This window comes from Taudactylus pleione, unplaced genomic scaffold (genome assembly GCF_031769625.1).
Source record: "Taudactylus pleione unplaced genomic scaffold, aTauple2 ptg000126l, whole genome shotgun sequence".
Lineage (NCBI taxonomy): Eukaryota > Metazoa > Chordata > Amphibia > Anura > Myobatrachidae > Taudactylus > Taudactylus pleione.
Window position 1 is genome coordinate 2,376,436 of NW_028284528.1, and position 26,217 is coordinate 2,402,652.

The 26,217-nt window shown below is 45.8% G+C and overlaps 1 protein-coding gene across 1 annotated transcript in view; it reads right to left on the minus strand.

The window, feature by feature from the left end:
• The window catches only part of ABCG1 (ATP binding cassette subfamily G member 1), a 104,405-nt gene that overhangs the window by 19,991 nt on the left and 58,197 nt on the right, over window positions 1-26,217 (minus strand). The window contains exons 3-8 of the mRNA XM_088472578.1: window positions 15,162-15,279; window positions 11,495-11,627; window positions 11,066-11,116; window positions 6,974-7,119; window positions 5,368-5,491; window positions 448-562 (exon numbers count right to left, since the gene is read on the minus strand). Of these exons, the coding sequence (XP_088328704.1) occupies window positions 448-562; window positions 5,368-5,491; window positions 6,974-7,119; window positions 11,066-11,116; window positions 11,495-11,627; window positions 15,162-15,279 (687 nt within the window). The remainder of the gene's footprint in view (window positions 1-447; window positions 563-5,367; window positions 5,492-6,973; window positions 7,120-11,065; window positions 11,117-11,494; window positions 11,628-15,161; window positions 15,280-26,217) is intronic.

The window sequence follows — 26,217 nt, forward strand, 5'->3', positions numbered from 1 at the left end:
AGTTACAGGAGTTTTATTTTAACTAATTTGTAAAAGTGGCAAAAATAACACAAACAGAAATAACCGTGCAACCGCCGGTGTAATAAGCCTTTTCCAACTGAATTGTGCAATAAGCGGGAGCACGCCCACAAATGAAATCAGCGTGCAATAAGTGCGTTAAGTCAAGCTGCAGTAAACAAAAATGTTGCCGCCGCTAATTGAATTCGTCCCTCAGACCTTCAATGATTCTTTACGAAATACGGCACCAGCTTATCATATCGGTAATTTGGTCTTTTGCCCTTGGTGGTAATTTGTCTTTGGAAAGGTGTAAGAACGTTTATTTTCCTGCAATGGAAAAGCAATATATATCTGCTGTACCCGACCTATTACTACGTCTAACAGGGATAACGCCGTGTATATGCACAGAGACTGAGGGCAGACGAGCAAGAACAGTTTATTTATACTCACTGAAATCCGCTGGGTTGTGATACGTTGGGCAGTTTAATCCTAGAAGCCGCAAGTAAGGAACAAGGTTTGACACTTTCCCACGGTAGATGCATTGTCCCTGGCTTAGCACATAAAGCTGTATAGAAAAAAGAGAGAAGGAATGAGGATCGCGTAATGCTATCTGTCCAGCAGCTGAATAACATAGAGAAGTAATAGTATAAAGCAATTTAACCATATTGCGGACAAGGAACTGCGAGCAGCGATTTATGCTACATAAGAGCTGAGATTTTGTTATAACTTCTAGGGCGGAATTCAATTCTTTCAACCCCCCTTCACACCCAACAGAGCTATTCAATTGTTGCTCCTGTCGGGCGTGATCAGCTCACGGCGCTGGAATTTCAGCTCGCACCCCCCCGGGCGGGTGCGAGCTGAAATACAGGAAAGGTGACCCGTTTGGGCGTGTCCAAACGGCAATTTTCACGATCGCGCCCAGCACTTTGGTCGGGTGTAGCGTTTGAGGCGGCTAAACCCAACCTCTTTGGGTGTGATCGACCCGAAGATCGGCGTCAATTGAATAGCGCCCTGCGATCACCCGTTACTTTAGATGCGAGATAATCGAATACTTCCCATTACGTTAATTGAAGGTACACAGCTATAAGGGTATACAGTATACGGTAATCAATTGTGAGATGATCACTGGTGTCCTTGCTCCATACTGTTACAAAGAGATCTATGGGGGTCATTCAGACCCGCTCGCGAGCGCAGGACGCTCACAAGCGGGTCGATGGTGCCGAATTGCACATATGCACAACGGAGGGAGCTCCGTCGTGCGCATGCGCGAGACCCAAATAACGACGGCCAAGCCATCGTTATGGGTCTCGCACCAAAGGGGGCGTGCTGTCGATGGTGAGTAACAGCACGCCCCCTTTGGTGGGCGTGCCAGGGGCGTGGCTGCCAGACGGAGGCGTTCCCATGGGAACACCTACTGTCTGAGTCCGGCCCCACTGACATCAGTAGTGATGTCAGTGGGAGTGATTTTGGCTCTGACAGAGCCAAAATCACTCCAGGGCTTGCGGTCACCGAGACCCTACCGAAGGGTCTCGTCGCAAGCCCGATGGTCGCGATGGTCTTGACCATAGCGACCATCATCATGGACGCTCGCTATAGCTGTGGGTGGTAACCCACAGCTATGCGAGCGTCCATGAGGCCGCTCCAAGTTGAGGGAGGAATCAGGCCCTATGTACTAAGCCTAATAACCCTTTTCCTCCAAAATCCTAGGTCTGACTCTGGAGTTTTTACCAGGGCATTTTCGGGTCATACCTGGCTTAGACCCAGTTTCCACTGCACCCTCGGACCAGGTTTTTCCAGGGTCACCTCCGTTTCCACTGAACCCGGGTAAGCCCAGCAAAATCTGTGGATGTCATTAAAAATGGCCTTTATTCAGGTCATTTTAATGACATCCACATTTAATGCCATTTTTAATGAAATCCTGTATTATTTTTTATTACTATTGTTATTTAATTTTTTTTATTATTTATTACATTTAATTCTTCTTATTATTGTTTATTTATTATTTATTTAATTATTATTATTATTATTATTATTATTATTATTTAATTTATTTATATATATATATATGACATTTTTAATTACATCCTTTATTCAGGCATCTCCTCTGGTCTCTGGGTGTTCTCATCAGCAGCCAGCACCCTGGAAGGACCAATCAGTTGGTTTTGCAATTACCTGGGTCAAAAAACCCGGGTAAGACCTGTTTCTACTGCAGTGTTCCTGGGTTTTACCCGCTAAAAACCCTGCTCGATACCTGGGAAGAAATCCTGGGTCAGTAGACCCTGGATTTTTTTCCTTGGAGCCGTTTCCACTGAGCTAAGTCCCGGGTAGACACGGCACTTACCCGAGTTTTCTAGGCAGTGGAAAAGGGGTATTAGAGAGAGAAAAAGCGGATAAAGATAAAGCCCCAACCAATCAGCTCCTGTTACTTTACAGGTTGTGTTTGAAAAGTGACAGTTAGGAGCTGATTAGTTGGTACTTTATCTCCATCAATTTTACATAGATTGAGGGGTCTATTTACTAAGCAGTGTTAGGAGAAGTGAAAAGTGAAGAGTGAAAAGTGATAAGGTACCAGCCAATCTGCTCCCAACTGTCATTTTTCAAACACAGCCTGTGAGATGACAGTTGGGAGCTGTTTGGCTGGCACCTTATCACTTTTCACTCTTCACTTTTCACTTCTCCTAACACTGCTTAGTAAATAGACCCCTCAGACTCAGTCACACACAGATGTACGAATGTCGCAGGCACTTATGGTCAGTGTAGGCCAAAAATGTAGTTCTGTTGCTACCAGTTGTTATATTTATGTGAAGATGAACATTTTGAGCTAACAAGAGGCTCAGCGTGGCGAATTGCACAGGACCTGGCGCACCGACAGGGCTATTTGGAGCGACTGAAGCCACAGTATAAAAGGACACATCTGTACACCTGGTGCAATGTGTATAGTTCATGTTGTTTCCAGCAGTGACATAAATCAGCCATTCCCTTGTATGTGCGTTTCGGTTTTACTCGGTTATGTTCTGATCTCAAAAACGGCATGATATTGGCTATCCGGCTCTCACGTGTTTTGGATAGCCAATAAGATAAATCCGAACTATTTCAAACTTGCGCTAATATGGCGAAAAGCACAGAGTCAAAACCGAAACCCTCATCTCATATTATAATTTGGCGGTTACATATCACAAATACAAAAAAATACAAGTAGTGACGAGCCACTTCCACCATCCATAGCCTAAAGTAGATATACAGTCAGGTGCATAAATATTGGGACATTGACAGAATTTTCATATTTTGGCCTCTATTCACCACCACAATGGCTTTGAAATGAAACAAACAAGATGTGCTTTAACTGCAGACTTTCAGATTTAATTTGAGGGTAATTATGTCCAAATCAGGTGAACGGTGTAGGAATTACAACGGTTTCTATATGTGCCTCTCACTTTTTAAGGGGCCAAAAGTAATGGGACAAACTAAACAATCCTAAATCTAACTTTCACTTTTTAATACTTTGTTGCAAATCCTTTGCAGGCAATTACAGCCTGAAGTCTGGAACGCATAGACATCACCAGACGCTGGGTTTCATCCCTGGTGATGCTCTGCCAGGCCTCTACTGCAAATGTCTTCAGTTCCTGCTTGTTCTTGGGGCATTTTCCCTTCAGTTTTGTCTTCATCAAGTGAAATGCTTGCTCAATCGGATTCAGGTCAGGGGATTGACTTGGCCATTGCATAACATTCCACTTTTTAGTCTTAAAAAACTCTTTGGTTGCTTTTGCAGTATGCTTCGGGTCATTGTCCATCTGCACTGTGAAGCGCCGTCCAATGAGTTCTGAAGCATTTGACTGAATATGAGCATATAATATTGCCCAAAACACTTCAGAATTCATTCTGCTGCTTTTGTCAGCAGTCACATCATCAATAAATACAAGGGAATCAGTTCCATTGGCAGCCATACATGCCCACGTCATGACACTACCACCACCATGCTTCACTGATGAGGTGGTATGTTTTGGATCATGAGCAGTTCCTTTCCTTCTCCATACTCTTCTCTTCCCATCACTCTGGTACAAGTTGATCTTTGTCTCATCTGTCCATAGGATGTTGTTCCAGAACTGTAATGGCTACTTTAGATGTTGTTTGGCAAACTCTAATCGGGTCTTCCTTTTTTTGAGGCTCACCAATGGTTTACATCTTTTGGTGAACCCACTATATTCACTCTTGTGAAGTCTTCTCTTGATTGTTGACTTTGACACATATACACCTACCTCCTGGAGAGTGTTCTTGATTTGGCCAACTGTTGTGAAGGGGTTTTTCTTCACCAGGGAAATAATTCTTCTGTCATCCACCACAGTTGTTTTCCGTGGTCTTCCAGGTCTTTTGGTGTTGCTGAGCTCTCCGGCGCGTTTTTTCTTTTTAAGAATGTTCCAAACAGTTGATTTGGCCACACCTAATGTTTTTGCTATCTCTCTGATGGGTTTGTTTTGATTTTTCAGGCTAATGATGGCTTGCTTCACTGATAGTGACAGCTCTTTGGATCTCATATTGAGAGTCGACAGCAACTGATTCCAAATGCAAATGTCACACCTAGAATCAATTCCAGACCTTTTACCTGCTTAATTGATTATGAAATAACGAGGGAATAGCCCACACCTGTCCATGAAATAGCTTTTGAGTTGATAGTCCCACTACTTTTGGCCCCTTAAAAAGTGGGAGGCACATATAGAAACCGTTGTAATTCCTTCACCGTTCACCTGATTTGGATGTAATTACCCTCAAATTAAATCTGAAAGTCTGCAGTTAAAACACATCTTGTTTGTTTCATTTCAAAGCCATTGTGGTGGTGAATAGAGGCCAAAATATGAAAATTCTGTCAATGTCCCAATATTTATACACCTGACTGTATTTAGCATTCTGAGCAAGCAGTTACTGGAGTAAGATAAAAGCTGACACCAGCAGCTTCCTGGTGAGAATTCTATAGATACAGTAGGTAGGTAATGTGACGTTAATGCTGAACATAAGTCTGGATTATACTGTATATGTTTTCCGTCAGTGATTATAAATGATGACTAAATTACAATATTTATTATGTTGCTGTCATAAATCTATTTGTTATAATTCTTTTACCATCAAGATAATTTAAGACAGAGCTAAAGTTTGTATTCTCAAAACCATGCACAACCTGTAATTGGTAAAAAAAGGGACGATTTAAAATTTACTCACACATAACAGGTAAAATGTTTAATCAATCTGGTATCAGTGGGGTCCAGTATTGGTCCCCATTGCATTCCTCTATTTCATTGGTCCAAAATACGTAATAAAAGGAGCAAATATTTTCCATTATAGAGTTGCCTCTAGTGACGTCACCAGGGAAGGACTCACCTGATCGAACAGCTCAAACAGCTTGGCACTGGGCTGGTGGATGGTGCAGATAATATTCCGCCCACCCTGGGCCAAAGATTTCATTAGGGAGACGACCTGGAAACAGGACGAGCTGTCTAGACCACTAGCATGGGGAGATAGATGATACGTTTAGTTGAAAAAAAGTGAGCGTCAGTACAAACTACACTGAATGTCACTCTGTCTGCATCAGGGCATCTTCATGGGTTTGTTGGAGGCTGTCTCTCACTCTCTACCTCAGTCGTGACCCTGCTCAGTCCCTGACTCCCTCCCCTCTCTAGGCTGCTGCTAAGCAACAGGGCACATTGCTATCTCTGATTAGCTCTCACTGTCTCAGAGAGCCAATCAGAGCGCAGCCCTCGGACCTGCAGCAGCAGTCAGTCACTCACACAGCACAATAGTTTTTTCTGTGACTTGCTATATTCCAAGCCTCAGTTTCAGATGTTCTCTTGCTGTTTCAGCACCCTGGCAAGCTCCTATACAGCAGCTTGGTGTAAGATTTTTTTCAATGACTTTGCTTCACTAAAATCATCACTGCCTGGATCCCTTTTGTCACAGATGAATGGTTCTAAACCTTCCCCCACCAAGCTGATTTTAATATTGCAGCAGCAGAAAGTCTCTTATCACATTTTCATTCATTGAGTTCGTGTAACGATGGTATGAAGAGACATACAATAATAATATGAAGAAACACAATAGTATGTGGTGAGGATAACATATAAATAAATCTACCACATCCTCTTGGCTTGATTCAGTAAATTTGCAATATTAAAACAGCTTGTATATAATGCTGCTATAATAAAGACGTTACTGAGAGATTTTGTTCTGTTATAATATTAAAATCAGCTGATATATGTTGCTTCTAAAACACAGAAACAATTGAGAGACTTTCTCGACCAATGCTGTATATTGAAAACCCATCGAAATCTGTGTAGTGGATCAAGAGCTGAAGCTGAACGAAGAGGCAGACCCTTAAACCAGGGACTTTAATTTATATAAAGAGTGTATATAAAGAGTATATATATATATATATATATTTTTTTTTTATTTTTTTTTTTGCATGGAATCTCGGCTCTCACCTCCTGCAGCCTAACCCTAACCCTCCCTCTAACCCTAGTCGTGAACCTCCCCCATATCCCTAACACTTACCTATGCAATCTGTCGGGATTCTGACAGTTGAGATGCCGACTACATCCCGTTATTGTTAAAGTATTTATCACAATTATAGAAGCCGAGAGCACAGCAAACAATACAACCACTACCGGTTAATCCAGGTAAAATTATATAGGATTCACCACTTTCAAGATAATTTACTTAAATAAAAGTGAAAGGATGAAAGTTTAGACGTTTGCAGTTTCTCGTCTTAGGTGACACATGTCAAACAAGTAGAAAGCATTTTAATGTAATGACAAGAAGATAGTAGAACCCAGGACATCATGTGATCCCCTGGAGAGGTCATGTGATCCCCTGGAGATGCATTGTGATCCTGCCATGTGATCCCTGGACATGTCATGTGATCTCCGTGATGTCATGATGTTCCTGTGATGTCACGTAGTACAGGGTCATGGCACACATACTGACCACCTACCTGGTAGGTTCATCAAAGAACATCACCGGGGGGTTGTTCACTAATTCCAGCGCAATGGCCAGTCGTTTTCTCTGACCCCCAGAGAGACATCCCGTCCTGGTGTCGGCGCACGGCAACAGGCCCAGAGCCGTCAGTATCTCCTTCACCTGAAATGAGGATATGGAACATCAGCCACCAGATCAGGCCTTAGACACTGTGAACTAATATCGCTTAGTGGGGGATTAAAGCAAAGCAATAAATAAATTGGCAAATACAGATGTGCGCCCATACATCTAGCCTCAAAACGCCATGCAGCGCGGTATGCCTAGCGTGAGAGAGCCGCCAGGTCCCGTGCATCTCTGCTATTGTCAGGCGTCTTTTTATATGCGACGCTTGTGTATTTGTGTGCACCGTAGTCTGTATATGAATCACAGCGGAACTTGGAATGAAAAAAGCATTTAGCACTTCGTATTAGGATTCAGAGACTCAGTCACAGACAGATCTACTGTTCATGCGACTTTTTTCCTTCAAATGCATGTGAAACGCTACGTTACAGTATCACAGCTGCTCACACTGTAACGTAGCGTTTTGCATGCAGATACAGCCGCAGTCGCATACAGAATATAGGCCGCATATCATTTTAATCAGCAGAAGTTGCTTGTGTGTCTTATTCACATAGCTCTGCGAATAAGATGCATTTGAACGTAAAAAAGGCGCACCTCGGCACTACCAAGACGCATGGAGCTTCTGCGTTACGTGTAGCGCCACTTGTAGCACATGGGGGATAGGTGTATGTGGACACATCTGTACAAGTGTCGCATATCAAATTAATCAGCACTCTCTGCTGGTGCATCCTGGTCACATCGCATTGGCTTCTGGCTTCTGGCTCCAGCGCCCGGCCCTTCACCAGGCCTGCGCGCGACCCGCGTCGGGGACAGTGGCAGGTGGGCAGTTTGACTGGGGCGGTACACCTGTCAAACCATAACGCAGGCGTCCTAAGGCGAGCTCTGGGAGGACAGAAACCTCCCGTGGAGCAGAAGGGCTATCAGAGTCTCATGGGGGATATAGTCAGCATCCCAGCGTGTGGGAGGCCGATGGTCGAAATACCGATGCCGAAATCCCAACAGCATCAGGATCCCGGCACCAGAATCTCGACCGCCGGCATCCGAAAGGTATTAGGGGTAGGTTTAGGTTTAGGCACCGGGCAGAGGGAGGTTAGGGTTAGGCACTAAGGGGGAGGTTAGGTTTAGGCATTGGGGAGGGAGGATTAGGGGTAAGGGTTAGTCTTACCATGCTTACCTAAGGGTGTCGGGATTCTGACTGTCGGGACGCCGCTGTCGGTATTCTGACTAGCGGCAACCAGACCGCCGGGATCTCATACTCAACCCTCTCACGGGACCTGGCGCGCAGAGAGGGGCTTTTTGCCATGACTGCAGCAAAGATGTGTAAGGACACATCTGTAACTACAATTTTCTCCAGTTGCAGGAACCACATCAGTTGTGGCTTTTATGGTGTTGTGGCCAAACACTGCTGAATTATTGTCAGGTAATTACTGAGATAATTAAATATAAATATTGTTTTGAACTCTCATCAGGTTTATAATCCCACTAGGTCACAAACCAGGAAGAAACAGAATAAAGTGTATTAGTGGACCAGCTGAGAGTACTCGTTATATTATAATTCACCAGGCAATTTCTATTTTATAGGACTACAAAAAAAAAACAGCAGAGCAAACCGGTTATTTTAACGTTTGCAGCAGTTGCTAAGAGCAGGATCCTGACATTAGGCCTGATTCAGAGCCGCTCGATGTTACCCCACTGCGCATGTGCCACGTCCGGCGTGCGCGAGCCCTGCTAAGCGACTGCAGCTCAGTCGCTACGGGGCTCGCTACAAGACGGGGCGGCTGTCGATGGTGAGTGACAGCTCACCCCATTTTGTAGGCGGAGAGAAGGGGTGGCTGCACAAACGCAGGCATTCCCCTAGGAACGCCTGGCATTTGTGGGAGGCCCTACTGACATCACTAGTGATGACAGTAGTAGACTTCCTGCTCTATTAGAGCAGGAAGTCCACTCGGCCTTGCGGTAGCCGAGACCCTACCACAGGGTCTCGTCGCAAGGCCAATGGTCGCGATTATCACGACGGTTTCCTGGCCGCTCGCACAAGCTGTGGGAGGTCTTCCACAGCTTTGCGAGCGGCCAGAGAAAACAAAAACGCCCACAGACCCTGCGAGCTGCCTGCGGCAGCGAGCGGTTCTGTATCAGGGCCATTGTTCACTCTCCAGGGCGCAGGTATAATAGTAACAGTCTACACAGCGACTCACTCATCAGAGGGACATCTCCTTATAGAGCTGCCGCGTATCATCAGGGGCGACTTACAAATGCGCAGTGCGAAAGGCACGATAAGTCTGAGTGTTCCTATACTGCCACCAAGGCAGATGTGTTTACAGAGCGATATAACAGCATCTGCCCAGCAGCAGCCAGAGGGAGCCGGAGAGAGTAGAGGCATTCCTGCTAAAGGACAGCACAGATGTACTGATGCAGTGTACACTACAAACTAAGGGGTATATATACTAAAGTGCAAGTTTTTAGAAGTGGAGATGTTGCCCATAGCAACCAATCAGATTCTAGCTATTATAACCTGCTAGATAAATGTTAAGTAGAATCCGATCGGTTGCTATGGGCAACATCTCAACTTTTAAGAACCTGCACTTTAGTCAATATACTCCTAGATCTCCTTTTGCAGAGCACAAACATTATAAGAGGCCTATTTATAAATAAGTGTGATTTGCTGGTGCTAATTACCATTCCTTATACCCAGTCGAATAATATATTTTTTATTATAGATAGGGGAGATGTATCAAACCTTTGCGAGAGATAAAGTTGGGTAGTTGCCCATAGCAACCAATCAGCTTCTGTCATTTCATAAACTAAATGACAGCTTTATCTCTCTCGAAGGTTCGATCTCAGCTATAGAGAGCCAGACAGTTGTACAGTGAACCAGCTGTCGGAGAAGGATTGTGTAAGCGCGTCAATCTTCACTGTTGCCGTTGACCGTGCACATCTGAGACCATCGGGCAAAATAATTGAGTTGTGCATCGGAAAGAGCTTCAGCCCGCCAACGAGGTTTCACAAGAGCGCTCTCCGGTCAGGCTTCCCCCATAGAGGAGAGCGGGCTAGCGCTAGAGTTTTCAGAGCTTATTTTAGAGCCCCACATAGCGCTGTCCCTATAGAAATCTATGGGTGCGGCTGCAGCGAGCACCGTGGATCAGAAAGCACTTTCTAGCCAAGCTAAATAGGGGTGATAGGTAATTCTGCCATTAACAGCCGTGTCTGCATGTTTTAAGGACAGAAGTACTTTAATAAATAGGACCCTGGATGGATATAAACGGCTGGAGGGACCATCTTGAAAACTCTAGCATTTTTGGTTAGAATTTTTATTGCTGGGTGGGTGTGGACCAGCTATCCGAATGACATTGTGATGACAGAAGCCTGAGACGGCACAATCTGGATAACATTCAGTGATAATGGGGGAGAGGGAGCGGCATGTGAGCGCAGAGGGAGGGACAGTGTCGGACTGGGGTATGACGGGCTCACCAGGGGAATGCAGTTATAGGGGCCCATACTTAGAGGTGTGGCCAACCTCCAGAGGGGGTGTGGCCAGCCTCCACAGAGGCTTGGCTAACCATTAGAGAGTGTATGGTCTGGGACCCTACATATATATAGTAAATACTGCTATTACATGCGTGATAATGTACCAGATTAATGACAGTAATGCATTGTAGAAAATACACCATAGTCCTGTGCAGTATAATGTAATATATGTATATTGTATAATTCAGGTGCACAGTCTGGAACCTGATCCCTAGAGAAGAGGGTGGGCTCTCAGTCAGTGGGGCCCACTGGCGGTTTCCCCTGTACCCTTGTGGGCCAGTCCGACCCAGGGGAGGGAGACGGCTTAGAGAACAATAGACGAGGTGACTGCGCTGCGTAAGGCGTTCTCACCTTGCTCGCAGGACAACCGTCCCGACCAATTATACACCGCGGAGAGTGACAGTAAACACAATGAGAATGACATACTATAATCAGCCGGCAGCGTGCTGGACAGGACACTCACCATTTCCCTTCTCCCTTCATCTTTCTCTTGAAGCTTTAGATGGGCAGAGACCTGGGGGGAGACACAATATGTATCAGATGATGCAATAAATTCAGTCATTCAATAATTAGCCTGTAATATTGGGATATAGGGCACCAGTTGTCATGAAAATAGCCGTTTATGTGGAAATTAATCTACAACAGGCCTGGGTGGTCGTGCTGGGACTTGTAGTTCCCTCAGACCTGTGGGCGGATGTATCAAACCTTCGAGAAAGATAAAGTGGAGAACTTGCCCCTTGCAACCAATCAGCTTCTAAGTGTCATGTTATAGACTGTGCTAGTTAAATGACAGCTAGAAGCTGATTGGTTAATGGGTAACTTCTCCTCTTTGTCTCTCTCTCCAAGGTTTGATACATCACCGCTCTGGAGACAGAGACGTTAGTTCATTTACCATCATGGCCTCCTGCACGGTGAGGTGCGGCAGCAGCATGTCGTCTTGCATGATGTAACAGGACACTTTGCGAAACGTCCGCAGGTCTCGGGGCTGCCCGTTAATGAAAATTTCCCCCTTCATGCCGGTCTCTCTGGAATACAAATGACACAAAGGGCATACGTTATGAATGAAATTCATATAGCTAGCCAGTGTATGCTGGGACTTGTAGTTCCACAGCAGACGAAGAAGCGCCACTGGTTGCACACCTCTGAGACAGAACCCCTGCGCCAAAATCATTTCTAATATAAATAATCTTTATGATAGGTTCCACCATTACATTACTATGAGTGGCCATGCCCACCTACAACATATACTAAGTTCATCCACTCGTCTATACATTAAATACGATTGTACCAAGAGACCTGCTCTGTGTCATATAAACAAATCCAAGATATAAAGACAAGGATAAAAAGCACAGAATAAAGGAAAATGAACTTAGTAAAAGTTAGATGTTTCCAATGTACTTATACAGCAAAAAACAAAATTAATCCAAAGGTGGAAAAGTCTTTAACATCCATAACAATATCCTATTATGAATACATGTCGGTGACTCCACCAGCATCCCGACAGCAACTATTCCCCATTGGTACTCTAGTTCTATTGTCGTTTGTCCCTGTTTTTATCATGTTCAATAAAGAACATACAGTCATCACCTGCTCTCAGATGAGTTTGTTATATGCATGACGCCTGGCAGCTCAATGCATTATAAAGTACAGCACCAGTGAATAATAGATGGCCTGCTAGGGGCTGTATAGTAGTTCAAGCTCCAACCAGTGTGACCTCTGTGTGGCTCGGATACTTTTGAGCAGGGATATTGTTCTGGAAAAACAGGTTCAGGAACTGTGGGTGGAGTTGCTGGGGGTGGAGCTACAGAAAAAAAACAAATTTTACATATATATATATATATTTTATAAGGGCATAGTCATGCCCTTATATTAAGGCTGAATGACAAATAAACCGAATTCTCCCATAGAGAATTCCTGAGGGGCGGGGCATGGTGTTTAAGGGGCTACACCTCAAAAGCTATTGGTGGTACCGAGCTGAAATTTGGCATGGGAAGGTAGAACTGTCACTCGGTGCTGCATGCCAAATTTCAGGGCAAATATTATGTACAGTACCAGTCAAAAGTTTGGACACACCTTCTCATTAAGTGGTTTTTGTTTATTTCAATTATTTTCAACATAGCAGATTAATACTGAAGACATCAAAACTATGAAAGAACACATATGGAATTATGTTGTAAACAAAAAAAGTGTTAAATAAATCAAACTATGTTTTATATTTTAGATTCCTCAAAGTAGCCCCCTTTTGCTTGGATGACAGCTTTGCACACTCTTGGCAATCTCTCAATCAGCTTCATGAGGTGTCTCCTGGAATGGTTTTGAAGTAACAGGTGTGCCTTGTCAAGAGTCACTCTGTGGAATTACTTGCCTTCTTAATGTGTTTGAGACCATCTGTTGTGTTGTGCAGAGGTAAGGTTAGTACACAGTGGACACCACTATTTGACTACTGTTGTAATCGATATTATGGCACCAACCACTCAACTCAGTAAAGAGAAACGACAGTCCATCATTATTTTAAGACATGACGTGTCAGTCGATGCAGAAAATTTCAAGAACTTTGAATGTATCCTCAAGTGCAGTTGTAAAAACCATCAAACGCTATGATGAAACTGGCTCTCATGAGCACCGTCCCAGGAAAGGAAGACCAAGAGTTACCTCTGCTGCAGAGGATAAGTTCATTAGAGTTACCAGCCTCAGAAACCGCTACTAAACAGCACCTCAGATTAGAGACCACATAAAGTCTTCACAGAGTTCAAGTAGCAGACAAATGTCAACATCAACTGTTCAGAGGAGACTGCGTGAATCAGGCCTTCATGGTCGTATTGCTACGAAGAAGCCACTACTGAGGATGAACAACAAGAAGAAGAGAATTGTTTGGGCCAAGAAACACAAGGAATGGACATTAGACCAGTGGAAATCTGTACTTCTAGGTCTGATGAGTCCAAATTTGAGATTTTTGGTTCCAACCGCCATGTCTTTGTGAGACGCAGAGAAGGTGAGCGGATGGTTTCTGCATGTGTGGTTCCCACTGTGAAGCATGGAGGAGGAGGTGTGATGGTGTGGGGGTGCTTTGCTGGTGACACTGTTGGTGATTTATTCAAAATTCAAGGCACACTTAACCAGCATGGCTACCACAGCATTCTACAGCGCCATGCCATCCCATCTGGTTATATATATATATATATATATCGTGTATTTACAGAAGAAGGCACTTAAAAGGGATGTTAAAATAAACACTTATCTTACGGAAAACAGCTGAGCGAGTTTTGGCAAACAGCGAGTCGTATAGATCTCAGCTGTATCTCTCTGTCCGTGAAAATGGCGTTTCTGTGTGTCAGCTGGGCGACTACTTTGCTAATATGGGGTAAAATTCCATAAGTGAAACATTAGTACAAAATATCCCGGCGTGTCGCCCCAACACTGGTGACCAATGTGCTGCACTTGATTTTCTTATTTAATTACACCAGAAACTGAGTTGTAAGTATCGGGTGAAGTTAAACCTTTAAGAGAGTTTTATAGATCGCTATCGGCCACTTTAATAATCCCAGTAATTGGTTTTCCTGCCAGTTGTATATGGTTATGCTGATGGCTTGGGTACGGGATTCCAGCGCTCAGGATCCTGGCACTGAGAACCCTACCCCAAAATTGTACCCTCCCCCCTGCAGCCTAAACTTACCCCCTAACCCTAGAGCCTAATCCCAACCCCTAACCCTCCCTCTAATCCCAATACTTACCATCGGAATGCCAGCGGTCTGGATGCTGGTGCCGTGATTCTAACTGGGGTCGGGATTCCAGAGCGATGCCAACTACATCCCATGGTGATCTACCAAATCTCAAACCTGGTAATTATTACTGACTAATGTGAGACCTACAAACGTAATAATTATTACTGATTTTCAGCTTTTTGGAAGCGCCAGCAAGGGGTTACCCATATGTAATGTTTATTAGATGGTGTAGTGACATCTGGGATTTCCTATTCTAGGCTGCTTCAGGTGCGCAGATTTTGGTGTCTAATTATTGTACTATATTTGATCTCCCGGCTGCCTTTGTGATTCTGGGCCTGATTCAGAGGAGGACAAAGTGTCAATGTTTACGCAGTTGAGCGATTATTTGCTACTGAGCATGCGCAAAAACTCCTGGAAACCCCTACGGCCCATGCATCCCCCTGAGTGTATACAGAGACCGCCGTTACATACGGAATCGCTCCCATTTGAGCTGGCGGCGGACAGCCCTGGGCGTTCCAGGGAGGAGGACTGATGTGAACGCACAAAATGGCCACCTCATATGCGTGTCATGGGAGCGTCGTAAGTGTCGGTGGTGGTTGAGATGGTGCGTCGATGGTGGAGTGCTTCAGTCCACAGGCGGATTTGCACCGTCCACGGACATTTAAAGTGGGCTTCTCAGAGACTGTACAGTCCGTCACACACTGGTACACAAGGGGAAGGCTGACACTAGCATTTGCAGTTTATCGCAGCTAAGCCAGCATTAGCATGCAACTCTGAAACAGGCCCCCTATATAACAGCCCATTCACGTTTAACATCACCCAGTCCTTACGTCTCACCTATATCCAGCCAGGATGTTCATGAGCGTAGACTTCCCGGCCCCCGAAGGGCCCATTATCGCCACAAGCTCCCCACAGCCGAAATTCCCTGAGATTCCTTTCAGCAAAGTTTTATATCCTGAAAAAAAAAAAAATAGAAATAAATATAAATTCGAACTAAAAGTAAACAGGAGTTCAGAACTCAATTACAAAGAGAAAAGAGGGATAGGGTCATTTTACTGCTGAAAATAAAATAACATACAGTATGTGCGTATTATCAATCATAGGAGAGGAATGACTCTTGATAACGACCATTGATTGCCGCACACATTAAATTTGTCATTTGTTGATATTGCGGCATAAGAGCTGAAATGTGCAATTTAGAATGTGAAGAATTAAATGGCAGATCCCGCTGTTCGGCATTGAATAATAAAGCTATTATTAGCCTCAGGAAATTACATTGTATAAACGTGACTGTACTTAGTGGTTAGAACGGTGAACTGGAAACATTGCAGAAACGTATAGAAGACCTCATACTAGCTCCAATAGGGAATCGGTATGACATACCGCCGGACGTGAGCCCGGCGGATGTAATATCGACACCGGAAGACAGAACAGTGAAGATCCCGACAAGATAAGTAACTAACTATCCATAACCTTTCCCACTCCCTAACCTTAACCCTCCCCCCTAGTGTCTAACCCTAACACCTCCCCCCAGGGATGCCTAAACCTAACCCCTCCCTGCACCCTAAACCTAACCCTCCCGAGGGGGTGCCTAGCCCTAACCTCCCCCCGGGGATGCCTAACTCTAACCCCCTTCCCCTAGCCTAACCCTCCTAGGGGGGTGCCTAACCCTAAGTCCCCCAGGGAGCCTCTAAACCTAACCCTCCCCCCCTGCGGCTGTCCTTTCCCTTTGTTCGGTATGCCAGGCGTTGGGATTTCTGTGGGTGGATAATGATAGGTGTCGGGATTTCGATCCCTGCTATTAGTCCCATGCCGGGATTTGACAGTCAGGAAGCCGGCGGTCGGCATTTCGACCGCCGACTTCCTGACCGCATACCCTCCTATATCATTGCTATCAATCAGGGAAGATACAGGAGCAAATGCAACAGGTTTCCAATTTGACAAAAGTGCAAAATTTAAATCCCACCGCCAAGTCGCCGGAAAACTGGCAGTTTGCCAAATTAGGCCGTTACATTTGCCACATTGGGCTTGATGCTGAGTCAAAGGCACTACCAATGTCAGACGCAGAGAATTCATCCAGATAGCGTGCGCACAGAGTCGCAGTTGCGATTGAGAAACACAAGAGATGCACAGTATCGGAAAAATGTGTTTATAATGTGGTGGGCATACCTGGGCGGTGACAGGGTGGTGGCTTAGCACACTCGCAGAAATGGTCCATCTTATCGGCGCGGTATGGGATCGTGGTGGGCTTGTTGCTGAAAGCATCTGCATACAGAGGAGCTGAACCGCTCACATAGGACGCCATGGTCAAAGGAATATATGCCCTTGTCATAAAGATGGGGACAAGTTTCCATGGTGAAACCGATGGTTGCGTCTACGGTGTGTTGGAGACGAGCGGTGAGACGCCCACTTTCAGGCTGCGTGGTCTGTGCATTTGCCATGGAGATTGTAAACACTCCAACATTGGAGCGACATTTTTTGAATCATCGACATTTGCGGTACCCTAGGGTCTACTCTAACTACTCTCCCCTATTCCAACTAACATGGCCTCTGAAGCGTTGGATTTGCAATGGGGAACGCAGCTGTGCTTCCAGATACGCCCATGAAACTACCCCTTTTTGCAGTCACCTTCCAGTCTCCACCCTGAAACGCCCAGGGATCGCAAACCCCTCCTCAAGTGTGAGCAATGCCGCAACGCAATTCACAAACGCCATCGGACACTCGGAATCGCAGGGATTCCTGGACACTTTGCACATACGCAGTAGCAAAACATCGCTCAGCTGCGTCCATCTATGCATCAGACCCAAGATCCAGGTCAACATTTTTTTGGAAAATGATCGTTAAATAAAATAATAAAATAAACATTGAGCTGACGGAGACAAAACGGTCTGATATCCTCGGGAAAATGCCCTGAAATAGAATGTATTTCAAATTATAAGTACAGTTATTTAATTTACCAGCGCAGCCTGGACAGAAGTGCTGTGCGGTCACACTCCAGCATTAAGCTTTCATTCTGTATATTTTTTATTTTTCCATTATGCAGTTAACGGGATCAATATTATTTACACGTAGAACTCGGCTATTGCAACGATTCTTTGCCCGTTATTGATTGCGTGGGAACAATCTAGGTCACTGTCCTTTCTTTGCCAATCCATTAGACTATGTAATATAAACAGCCGGCACACCGGGCCTGGTCACAGTCGCTGGTAAGTGAATTGAACTCTACGGGTTATAGGAGTACAAAAGAGCAATCCATAGTATTAACTTTCTATAATATTAAATACGTACCACTTATGGCAGTGGCGATTTTTACACAGATCGATCAATTGTTTGCTAATACGCATACATCGCACTGCGCATGCAAAGAAATTACATTGCGATCACGTGTGCACAGAAGACCACTCGCAATGTGAGTGACAGGTAGTCAGCATTTGGGGGCTGGTAACAGGGCGGTTAGAAAAATTCAGACGTGTCTGACCGTTTAAACGCCGTTTCGTCAGCGTCCATAAATTAGCCGTTGCGCAGCATGAGAGCCCTCTGCATTTCAGGAGCGCTGCAGTGTTTGTGGCTGGTCAGACCTGACTTACACGCTGCCTGGCTGCCCGATGTACGTCAATGTTCCCAATGTTTTACCCTGTAGTACGTCATCGTGATACCCCAGACCCCAGAGATCATTACCAGATGGGGGGCTGCTGGGCTTGGTCAGGCTGGGCATCGCCACAGTTTCTCTCACGATCGCGTTCCTGCAGGCTGCCACAAAGCTCCCGGGTCCCCACTGAATGATACTGTCACTGGACAGAGAGCAAATGCTTCCGGCTCACGCAGGCTCAGGACAGCCCCCAGCGGGCACCACACTACCAGCATTGCACCGCAGTACTGTATTCGGGCACAGCCCATGCCTTGCCATTCTTGCCTCGGGCACCCTGCTCAGGGTTGCGGTGCACACAGATCAGTGAGTCAGCGCTTCCACAGAAGTGCTGACAGCTGAACAGGCAGCCCTGTTTCGTGGATGGCCCGCGGCTAGTGTAGAGACAGAGACGAGATTGTCTCCGTCTATGAAAAAAGGTAAAAAGATAGGTTCGTGGGGGGGGGGGGGGGTGCGCTAGTGTACGATTATGAGAAGGAAGCAGCGGGCGTCCCTATGCTCGGCTGTGACATTAGCATATTTTAGCAGCTGCGATCTGTGAGTTTGCGTTTGCATTTGCATTGCCACCTGTCTCTGAATCAGGCCCAAAGTTCCATTTTGCTAGGGTCAAGGTCCAGTTTAAAATCAGGGAGACTCTTATGGCTTGTTTCTGAGTTGGGCCCAGAAGTGAACGCAGTAACGTGAATTGGCGGTCGCACATCTGTGAGTTTATGCAAATGACTTGCAAACTCCTTCCTGTCACAAACCGCGCTATCTGCTACAGCCGCCAGGTCGCTTACCTGGTTCCCCGCTCCATGATCCGGCTCCATGACAGTCTCTCTCCAGCTGCTTCTCACCCCCCTGCAGTCTTCCCAGCTTTCACATGCAACATTCCCTATAAGGTTGCTGCTATATCCTATGAGGAGAAAGGACCTCTGTGACGTTGCAACCACGTGACCGCTGCAGGAGCACCGGACCGCTCCAGTGTTACCATCCACGTGGGCATAGAGGGGGAATACATTTTTGTGGCAAGCGTAGCAAACCACCATACCCGAAGCATAGCGAGCCCGCGAGGAGACTTTTGGCCCCCCATTCTGATCCTTGCCCCTCCCCCTTTGATCGCGGATCACATGGATGTGATGTCAGAGGTCCTTTGCAGCTCCCTATTCTAGCAGCCATGACAGTCTGGATCAGGTAACCGTATCTCCACCCACATGAGACTAGAATGCGGTCACATGACACCTGTAGCCAATCCCTGCTCTCCCAGGGGTATATAAGGACTCTCCCTGCCGATGCAATGTTGTGTTCAGCCCAGCTGTAGAAGCATTAGAGAAAGCTCCTGTGGATAGTCTATCCTATGCAGCGACTCCTATGCAGATTTAATTTTTGCTGCACTCCTGGCTCCAGTATTTGGTTCCATCTCAGAGATCCTATACCATTGGTTCCAATCTGATATCCTCTACCATCGGTTCTAGTCCAATATCCTCTACCTTCGGTTCCAAACCAATATCCTCTACCATCGGTTCCAGTCCAGTATCCTCTACCATCGGTTCCAGTCCAATATCCTGTACCATCTGTTCCAGTCTGATATCCTCTACCATCAGTTCCAGTCTGATATCCTATACCATCGGTTCCATCAAAGTGCATACTTACCGACATTCTAAATCCCCTCCCTGGGAGAAGCCCCGAAGAGGACATTCTGTGACATCTTCGGGGGGCGAGGCCGGATTGTATACATCATTATACCCCCACCATCGGAAAAAGACAGCGATTTGCTGGTCCGTGAGCAAGGGGCGGGGCTAAATGGCACGATTCGCATAATTTTAGCCCCGTCCCCTACTCACGGACCCTAAAATTCCCCGTAAAATCTCCCCCTCCTGCCCACTTCACTAGGAAGTGGGAGGAATGCGAGAGATATGCCTACTCTTCTGTGGTTGCGGGGGGTTACCCGAAAACTCGGGAGCCTCCCGTGACTTCCGGGAGAGTAGGTATGTATGTCCCGGTGTCGTCCAGTTCGGTTCCTTCCTGGAGATTCAGTCATCAGCTGCCAGTACAGGGAAACACAAGTAAAGGACCGTGACCCGCATTTCGGGAGCAGCTAAGCCCAAATTCCCTTGTGGGGGTCCCTGGTATAAATCACCGGCGTGTTAGATCCGCACCTCTGTTCTGGTTCTCAGCCAATTCCCCTGAACTGTTCAGCTTCCTTCAGCCTCAGACTACTTCTCATAAGCTGTAACTATATTAGACCAGCCAGTTTCCAGACATCCACTCCAGAACCCACTCCTGCCAGAGACTCAGGTCCGGATCCACAGACAAATCCAAACATGACAGTGACACTTCCCTTGTGAACTGTACATTCGCGCAGCTGAAAGTGCAAGGACCAAGATGCCCACTTTTAGCGCCCGTGCACGCTGCAATACCAATTGGTGAGTCCTAATACGCCACCATCGATTACACCATCGAAATTTGCAACAGCCCTAAGGCAGGTGCAGTTTCCCTGTCTGACTATTGCCTCGTATGCTTGCAGCTGTATCTGTGAACGCATCCACTTGCATTGACACGCCCACGACACTTACATAAATACTACAACCACTGAATGGATCATTTTTGCCTGCATTACTAACCATAACCATCTCCCAGTCACCACTCAGGAACGCCCATCACATTTCCGCTACCTTTCTGATGCCGACTGAATCGATCAGGTACACTCATGGCTGCCGAGGGCTGAGCAGGGCCCGGACAGTAAGGGGGTGCATGACCAAATCCAGGAGGCACGTGCGCAGTTGTAAATAACATCAACATTGCATGCGAATTGCGCGTGCCTCCGAATCAGGCGCTGAATAAATGAGAGCTCGAAGAAAAAACCCTAAAGCCATACCTCCCAAATCTGCCGATTAGTCAGGGCAGTCCCGATTAGGCAGCTCTAACCCACCGCTCTGACTGTGGAGCCCATGTGTCTTGTGGTGGGGAAGTTGAAGGTGCATCGTAGATCCGCGGTGATTGGGAGGTTCTCACATCTGCTATTGGCAATGGATGGGTGTTTGGGAGGAAGGGACGTGGCTAAGCGGCAGTCACACTCCCTGTCCCAATTGCTGGGTATAAAATGTTGGGGGGGTTATGCCTAAATTTCAAAGGAAGTTCTAATCGAATGCGCAGTAGTTAGTGTTGATGGTGCGCTGCCGCCTAGGGATGGACATCGAAAGCCAATGGTTAGCAACCATCAATGTTCCCTAGTCAATGGGAGCGGTTTGCCAGGCTTACAATGGTTGCCGACCATCGCATGCTTGCTTCAGATGGCTCATCTTATGTTAATTATGTCAATTCAGCTGTGAACACCTGGAGGCAGTGTAGACAGCACAGCATCTTTGAGCATGTGTACAGATGTGCCCTCACTCGTATCTGCTACAGTCGCGCCAAACAGCCCCTCTCAGAGCGCCTGGTCCCGTGAGACTCTGCTAACACCCGGAATCTTTTTTGCATCTTTTTTGGTTTCGACTGCGCAACACATAACATCACGTATACTCTGGCCAAGTGTATCACCATCCTGGTTTACCAAGCTGTCTGGGACACACAATTTTCCACCATTGTCATTTGCACACTCTGCTATGCACTACATCGTGAAGCTACTCTGCTTACCGGTTGTGGGCCCAGAGTTCTTAACCCAACTGGATCCCCATACACCAGCCGACACACTCTGTCTATGGTCACATAAGATGCAAGCCTGCGAGAAGAAGTCCGACCAGCTCCCATTTCTTGCAACCATGCTACGCGGTTCTGTTGGAATAATGCCTAATCAAATACAAAACGGTGCTTGTATTGTGTAGCTCTTCAGGTAGCTTCAGGTATAAACACAGCACGCGTCTGTCCCAGTGCTATCATTTATCTGCCCATAAAAGTCACTTCTATTCACTTTTTGGATGCCGCTGATAGATTCATATTCTTTTTCTTCTTATCATTATTCTCTTTTATTTGTATGGTGCTACAAGGGCTCCACAGTGCCGTACAGGGATTGGCAATACAACTGTACGTCAATACATAGGATAACATAAGATAACTATAAGTAAGCCCGAAGGATGACATTTGAGCGTGAGGGACATTAAACCACGAGTGTTCTGAGTGTTGCCAGTTTAATAACGTGTTGGATATTGCCCCGTTATCGTTCAGTCGTCCACTTTATCGTCCATTTTTAACCCCAAAAAGATGAATGATAACGAGGACGCGCGTTCCCGCGGGTCGTTCGTCATTATCGTTCATCGGGCTGACATGCAGGCCAACCTGACGATCTCGTTAGGTTGCTGCATGTTGAGGAATGGGGGAGAGAGCCTGGCGCTGAACGATATCGTTAATGATATCGTTCAGCGGCTGTGCTCAATGTCATGAACGACATTGAGCACAGCCTGCCGGGGACACACTACACGATATCGCTCAGGGAGCATATCGTGTAGTGTGTACCCACCATAAGAGTATTTAATGTAGCGATGTATGTAAATCTGCCCTTTGTTCCAGCTTTTTCCCACCCTCCCTCCCTCTTTTTGTTGAATGTATGATGGTTGGTTTGGTGGTTGCTGAAAAGAACGATACTTAGTTTATGTTAATACTTAGGATTAGTGGGTGCGCTCTCATTAAAGTGGAGTAAGGCGACAGCCAATTGTCCTGGATGGGAACTGGCTATACCACCTGGACCGGTGGTTGAAGGTAAAGGAGATTTATCACCAATGCTTGGCTTGTGTGTGTGTTTGTTTGAACGGTTTTGTTGTTATTGCCCTGTGCGTACTTTTTGTGCCGTCACCATTATTAATATTAACTTATAGTCTAAAAATTAATGACTTGTCAAAAATAAATTTGACAAAATATTTAAACGCCAACACTGTTGTCTGTGTCTTTATTTTAGAAGTTAAGTTACATTGTATTTAAGAAGGTGTTATATGGTAACACGATAATACACGTTAGTGAGTTTACAAAACAAAACAAACGCCGGGTGGAGCGAATGGGGAAAGTGAGGGGACGGGTAGAGCAACTCAATAGAAGCAAGTAATGAAAATTTACATTGGATGGGTCTAGGATAAATCAAAATAACTGCAATGCCATTACATTACCACTGACCCTATAAATGAAAGGTGGGCAACCTGTGGCTCTCTGGGTGTTGGGGAACTAAAAGTCACAGCAGCAGCTTATGCCAGCCAGCGAAAAGGGTACATTGGGTACTTTAGCTGCCAATACAGCTTGAGAACAAGAGTCGCTGTGACCAGCCCTGATTATAGGACTATAGAATACTTAGCCAGCAAATCTCAGTGACAAAACAGGACATTCCGAAACATATTACTGAGGGTTCTACGTCTTCTGACAGATACAGTATGCTCCAAATATGTATCATAATGTATTTCAGGGAAGGAGCACAAGAGAAGTGGCTACGACACCAGCTATAAGTGCCAGGAGAGAGGCAAGGCATTGTGGGAAGAGAAGAATAGAAAGTGCCCTAGGCATGTTCAGATCCGTCACACTCCCTTATGATGAGATGGGGTTTTTATCTGTACTTTTAGTGTTTTCCGTGGAAAATGTAACTTTATAAAAATACTGGAAACAACAACTGTTCCGAATACGATCGCTTAATGTCAGCCTCCAAATCATAAATCCGAGCAACATCCAGGAACGAGCGGACACACCAAGAAGCAGCCGAGAATTACAACTACCGTCTCGGAAATCATCTGTCTCTTCTGCTAATACCATATGGAGAATGTTCCCTATAGACAGCTAATATACAGTCTACATTTCCAATATTCAAAGAGACAGAAACTTACTCCAAGTACAAGAAAATGAATTTTAAGTGGCAAACCTCTAGCTGCCTTTTTTTTTTTTTACTTAAAATTATGCAATTCATTGGGGAATGTTATAAAGTAGGTCAGTGGTAGCAGCTTCAATTAGCAAGATGTTAAATATTTAATCCCAGCTCCAGATGAATATTTACGAAACGGGTTGGGTACGGGATGCCAGCAGTCGGGAACCCAGCGGTCAGAATCCCGACGCCAGGATCCCGACAGGGTTAGCATACCTCGCCCTAACTCTAACTCTCCCTCTTTAGTTCCTAATCCTAACCATCACCTAATGCCTGAACCTAACCTCCCCCTCCCCGATGCCTAACCCTAACCCTCCCCCTTAGTGCCTAACCCTCCCCCTAGTGCCTAACCCCTAACCCTCTCCCCGAACCCCGCTACTCACCTTCAGCATCTCGGCGGTCGGGATGACTGCGCCAGGATTCTGACCGGTGTAGGGATTTTGGCACCAGTAATGTAAGCATTGGCATTCCAACCCCCGGGATGCCGAACATATTTGCTCAAAACATTACATGGGTAAAAAATGTGCTTAACGACACCAGTAAGTCGTAAGACTTGGAGATATGATGCATCCAATATATATATAGAGATGTTTCTTTACTTTAATTACTTTATTTTCTTACAGAAATATTTACTAAAAGTTCAGAGCGTCATCTTTTTTATCAGGATTACTAAATAATTGTATACCTTCATATGATGGTGGAAATAACCACATCGGCATAAGGGCATACTTGCCCACTTTCTGTTTCTCCTCTCTAGGAGAAGCCTAGGTCTTTTGCCATCTATTGAATGGCGCTGACATTGCACTATCAATGGCGGTGCCCCAATGACCAAGAACATCGGTAGTGCAGGCCCAATGTATGATGTCTGCACATGCCCAGTAGTCATCCATCGATGGCTAAACCAGAGATGGATTTTTATGGATGGTTTAAAACCATCGGCCATCGATGGTAGAGCTATCAATGGCCATCACTAGAGAAGACCAGAGAGGACTTGCAGCTGATCACTATGGGGGTGGGGCAGGCTCCTCATGTCATTAGGCCTCACACTGGCAAGGCAAATTGCAGCGAATCGCGGGTACATGGGTACATCCCCCGACTAGCAGAGAGCGGCTTCCAGTGGAAGCCACTGCTCTGCCTTTCGGGCAACCATACCTGGCTTCTCGGGGCTGCAGACAATACAGTCCCTAGAAGCTGGTGTTATGTACAGTACGTGCTCAGCACGATTGCCACTTCTGTGCATGGGCCAGTCCCAGCACCTGCCAGATCCATTGAGTAGGCACCGAGACCCGACCAGCTGGACCAGCAGCGGCAGCCCCCCTCATGCAAAAGGGTAGGAGCTGGTGAGAAGCCAAGTGTTCCGAAATCCTAATTGTCTGCAGTGTGCAGCATACTGTACATGATCTGCTCTTGTAAAGTCTCCAGCCTCCTTGCTGTATAATTCGGTGTCAGCCCCTTTGCCAGTACACCCTGTCAGTGCTGTGGGGATCAAAACTGGTCCTTCCAGTTTTATGGAAGCAGATGGTGACACCCTCTATTCTGTCTGCAGGACAAAAGCAACTGGCACCAATTCACCTTAACCCCTTAACTCCTGAAGTCGTGTGTCACTTATAGCAGGGAACATGCTCAATAAAATAAAAGCACTTTTATTGACATTTGAAATGGTTTTAACTAAGGTTTGTATTACCCCAAAAGTGATCTGACCCAGGACTTGGTTGGACTCTGAACCCCAAAGACCAGGCACGCTCATAAACCCAACCTCATATCTCTACTTAAAAGGTATCACTAAACCTAAAATAAAAGGAGTTTTATGCTAAAAGTACACATCCCAACTGTCCCAATTTCAGCTGGATAGCCTTATTGCTTCTGGCTTCTAATCCATTATTTTGTCTAAACAGGGCCATAACGAGGGGCGGGGAAGTGGTGCCGACACCCAGGGCCCAGGTGGTGTCGCTGTCACTGCCCTGTGGCACTAGAACGGCACCCTGCAGCCTAATGGGCTGTGGCAGACCCACTCAAAGAGTCCTTAGGGTGCTTATCTTCTTCCTAGTCCTGGAATCATGACATCATGTATGCAGGAGGCAGGTCTGGCAGGGGGTGCAATATAGCCCTGCTACGGGCCTGTACCTAGGTTTTAATAAATGGGTTTATATTTCACTCAGTAGTTCATTCAGTTACTCATATCATTTATATTGAAGTTTCAGCATTTAAATTATTTTTAATTTTTTGTACCTAGGCACTTTCTATTGCGCTGTCCTTTACTTGTTTCGGTTCCCTTGGTGACCACACTGTACATGACAGCTGCATAATAATAAGTGTTGCCCAATAATAATAACAGTTTTATATTGAATACGTCTCACAACAGAACCACCTGAGCCAATTGATTCCGGTTTCCCTGCCTTTCAATATTGGATCAACTCACATTTTAGACTTACCGG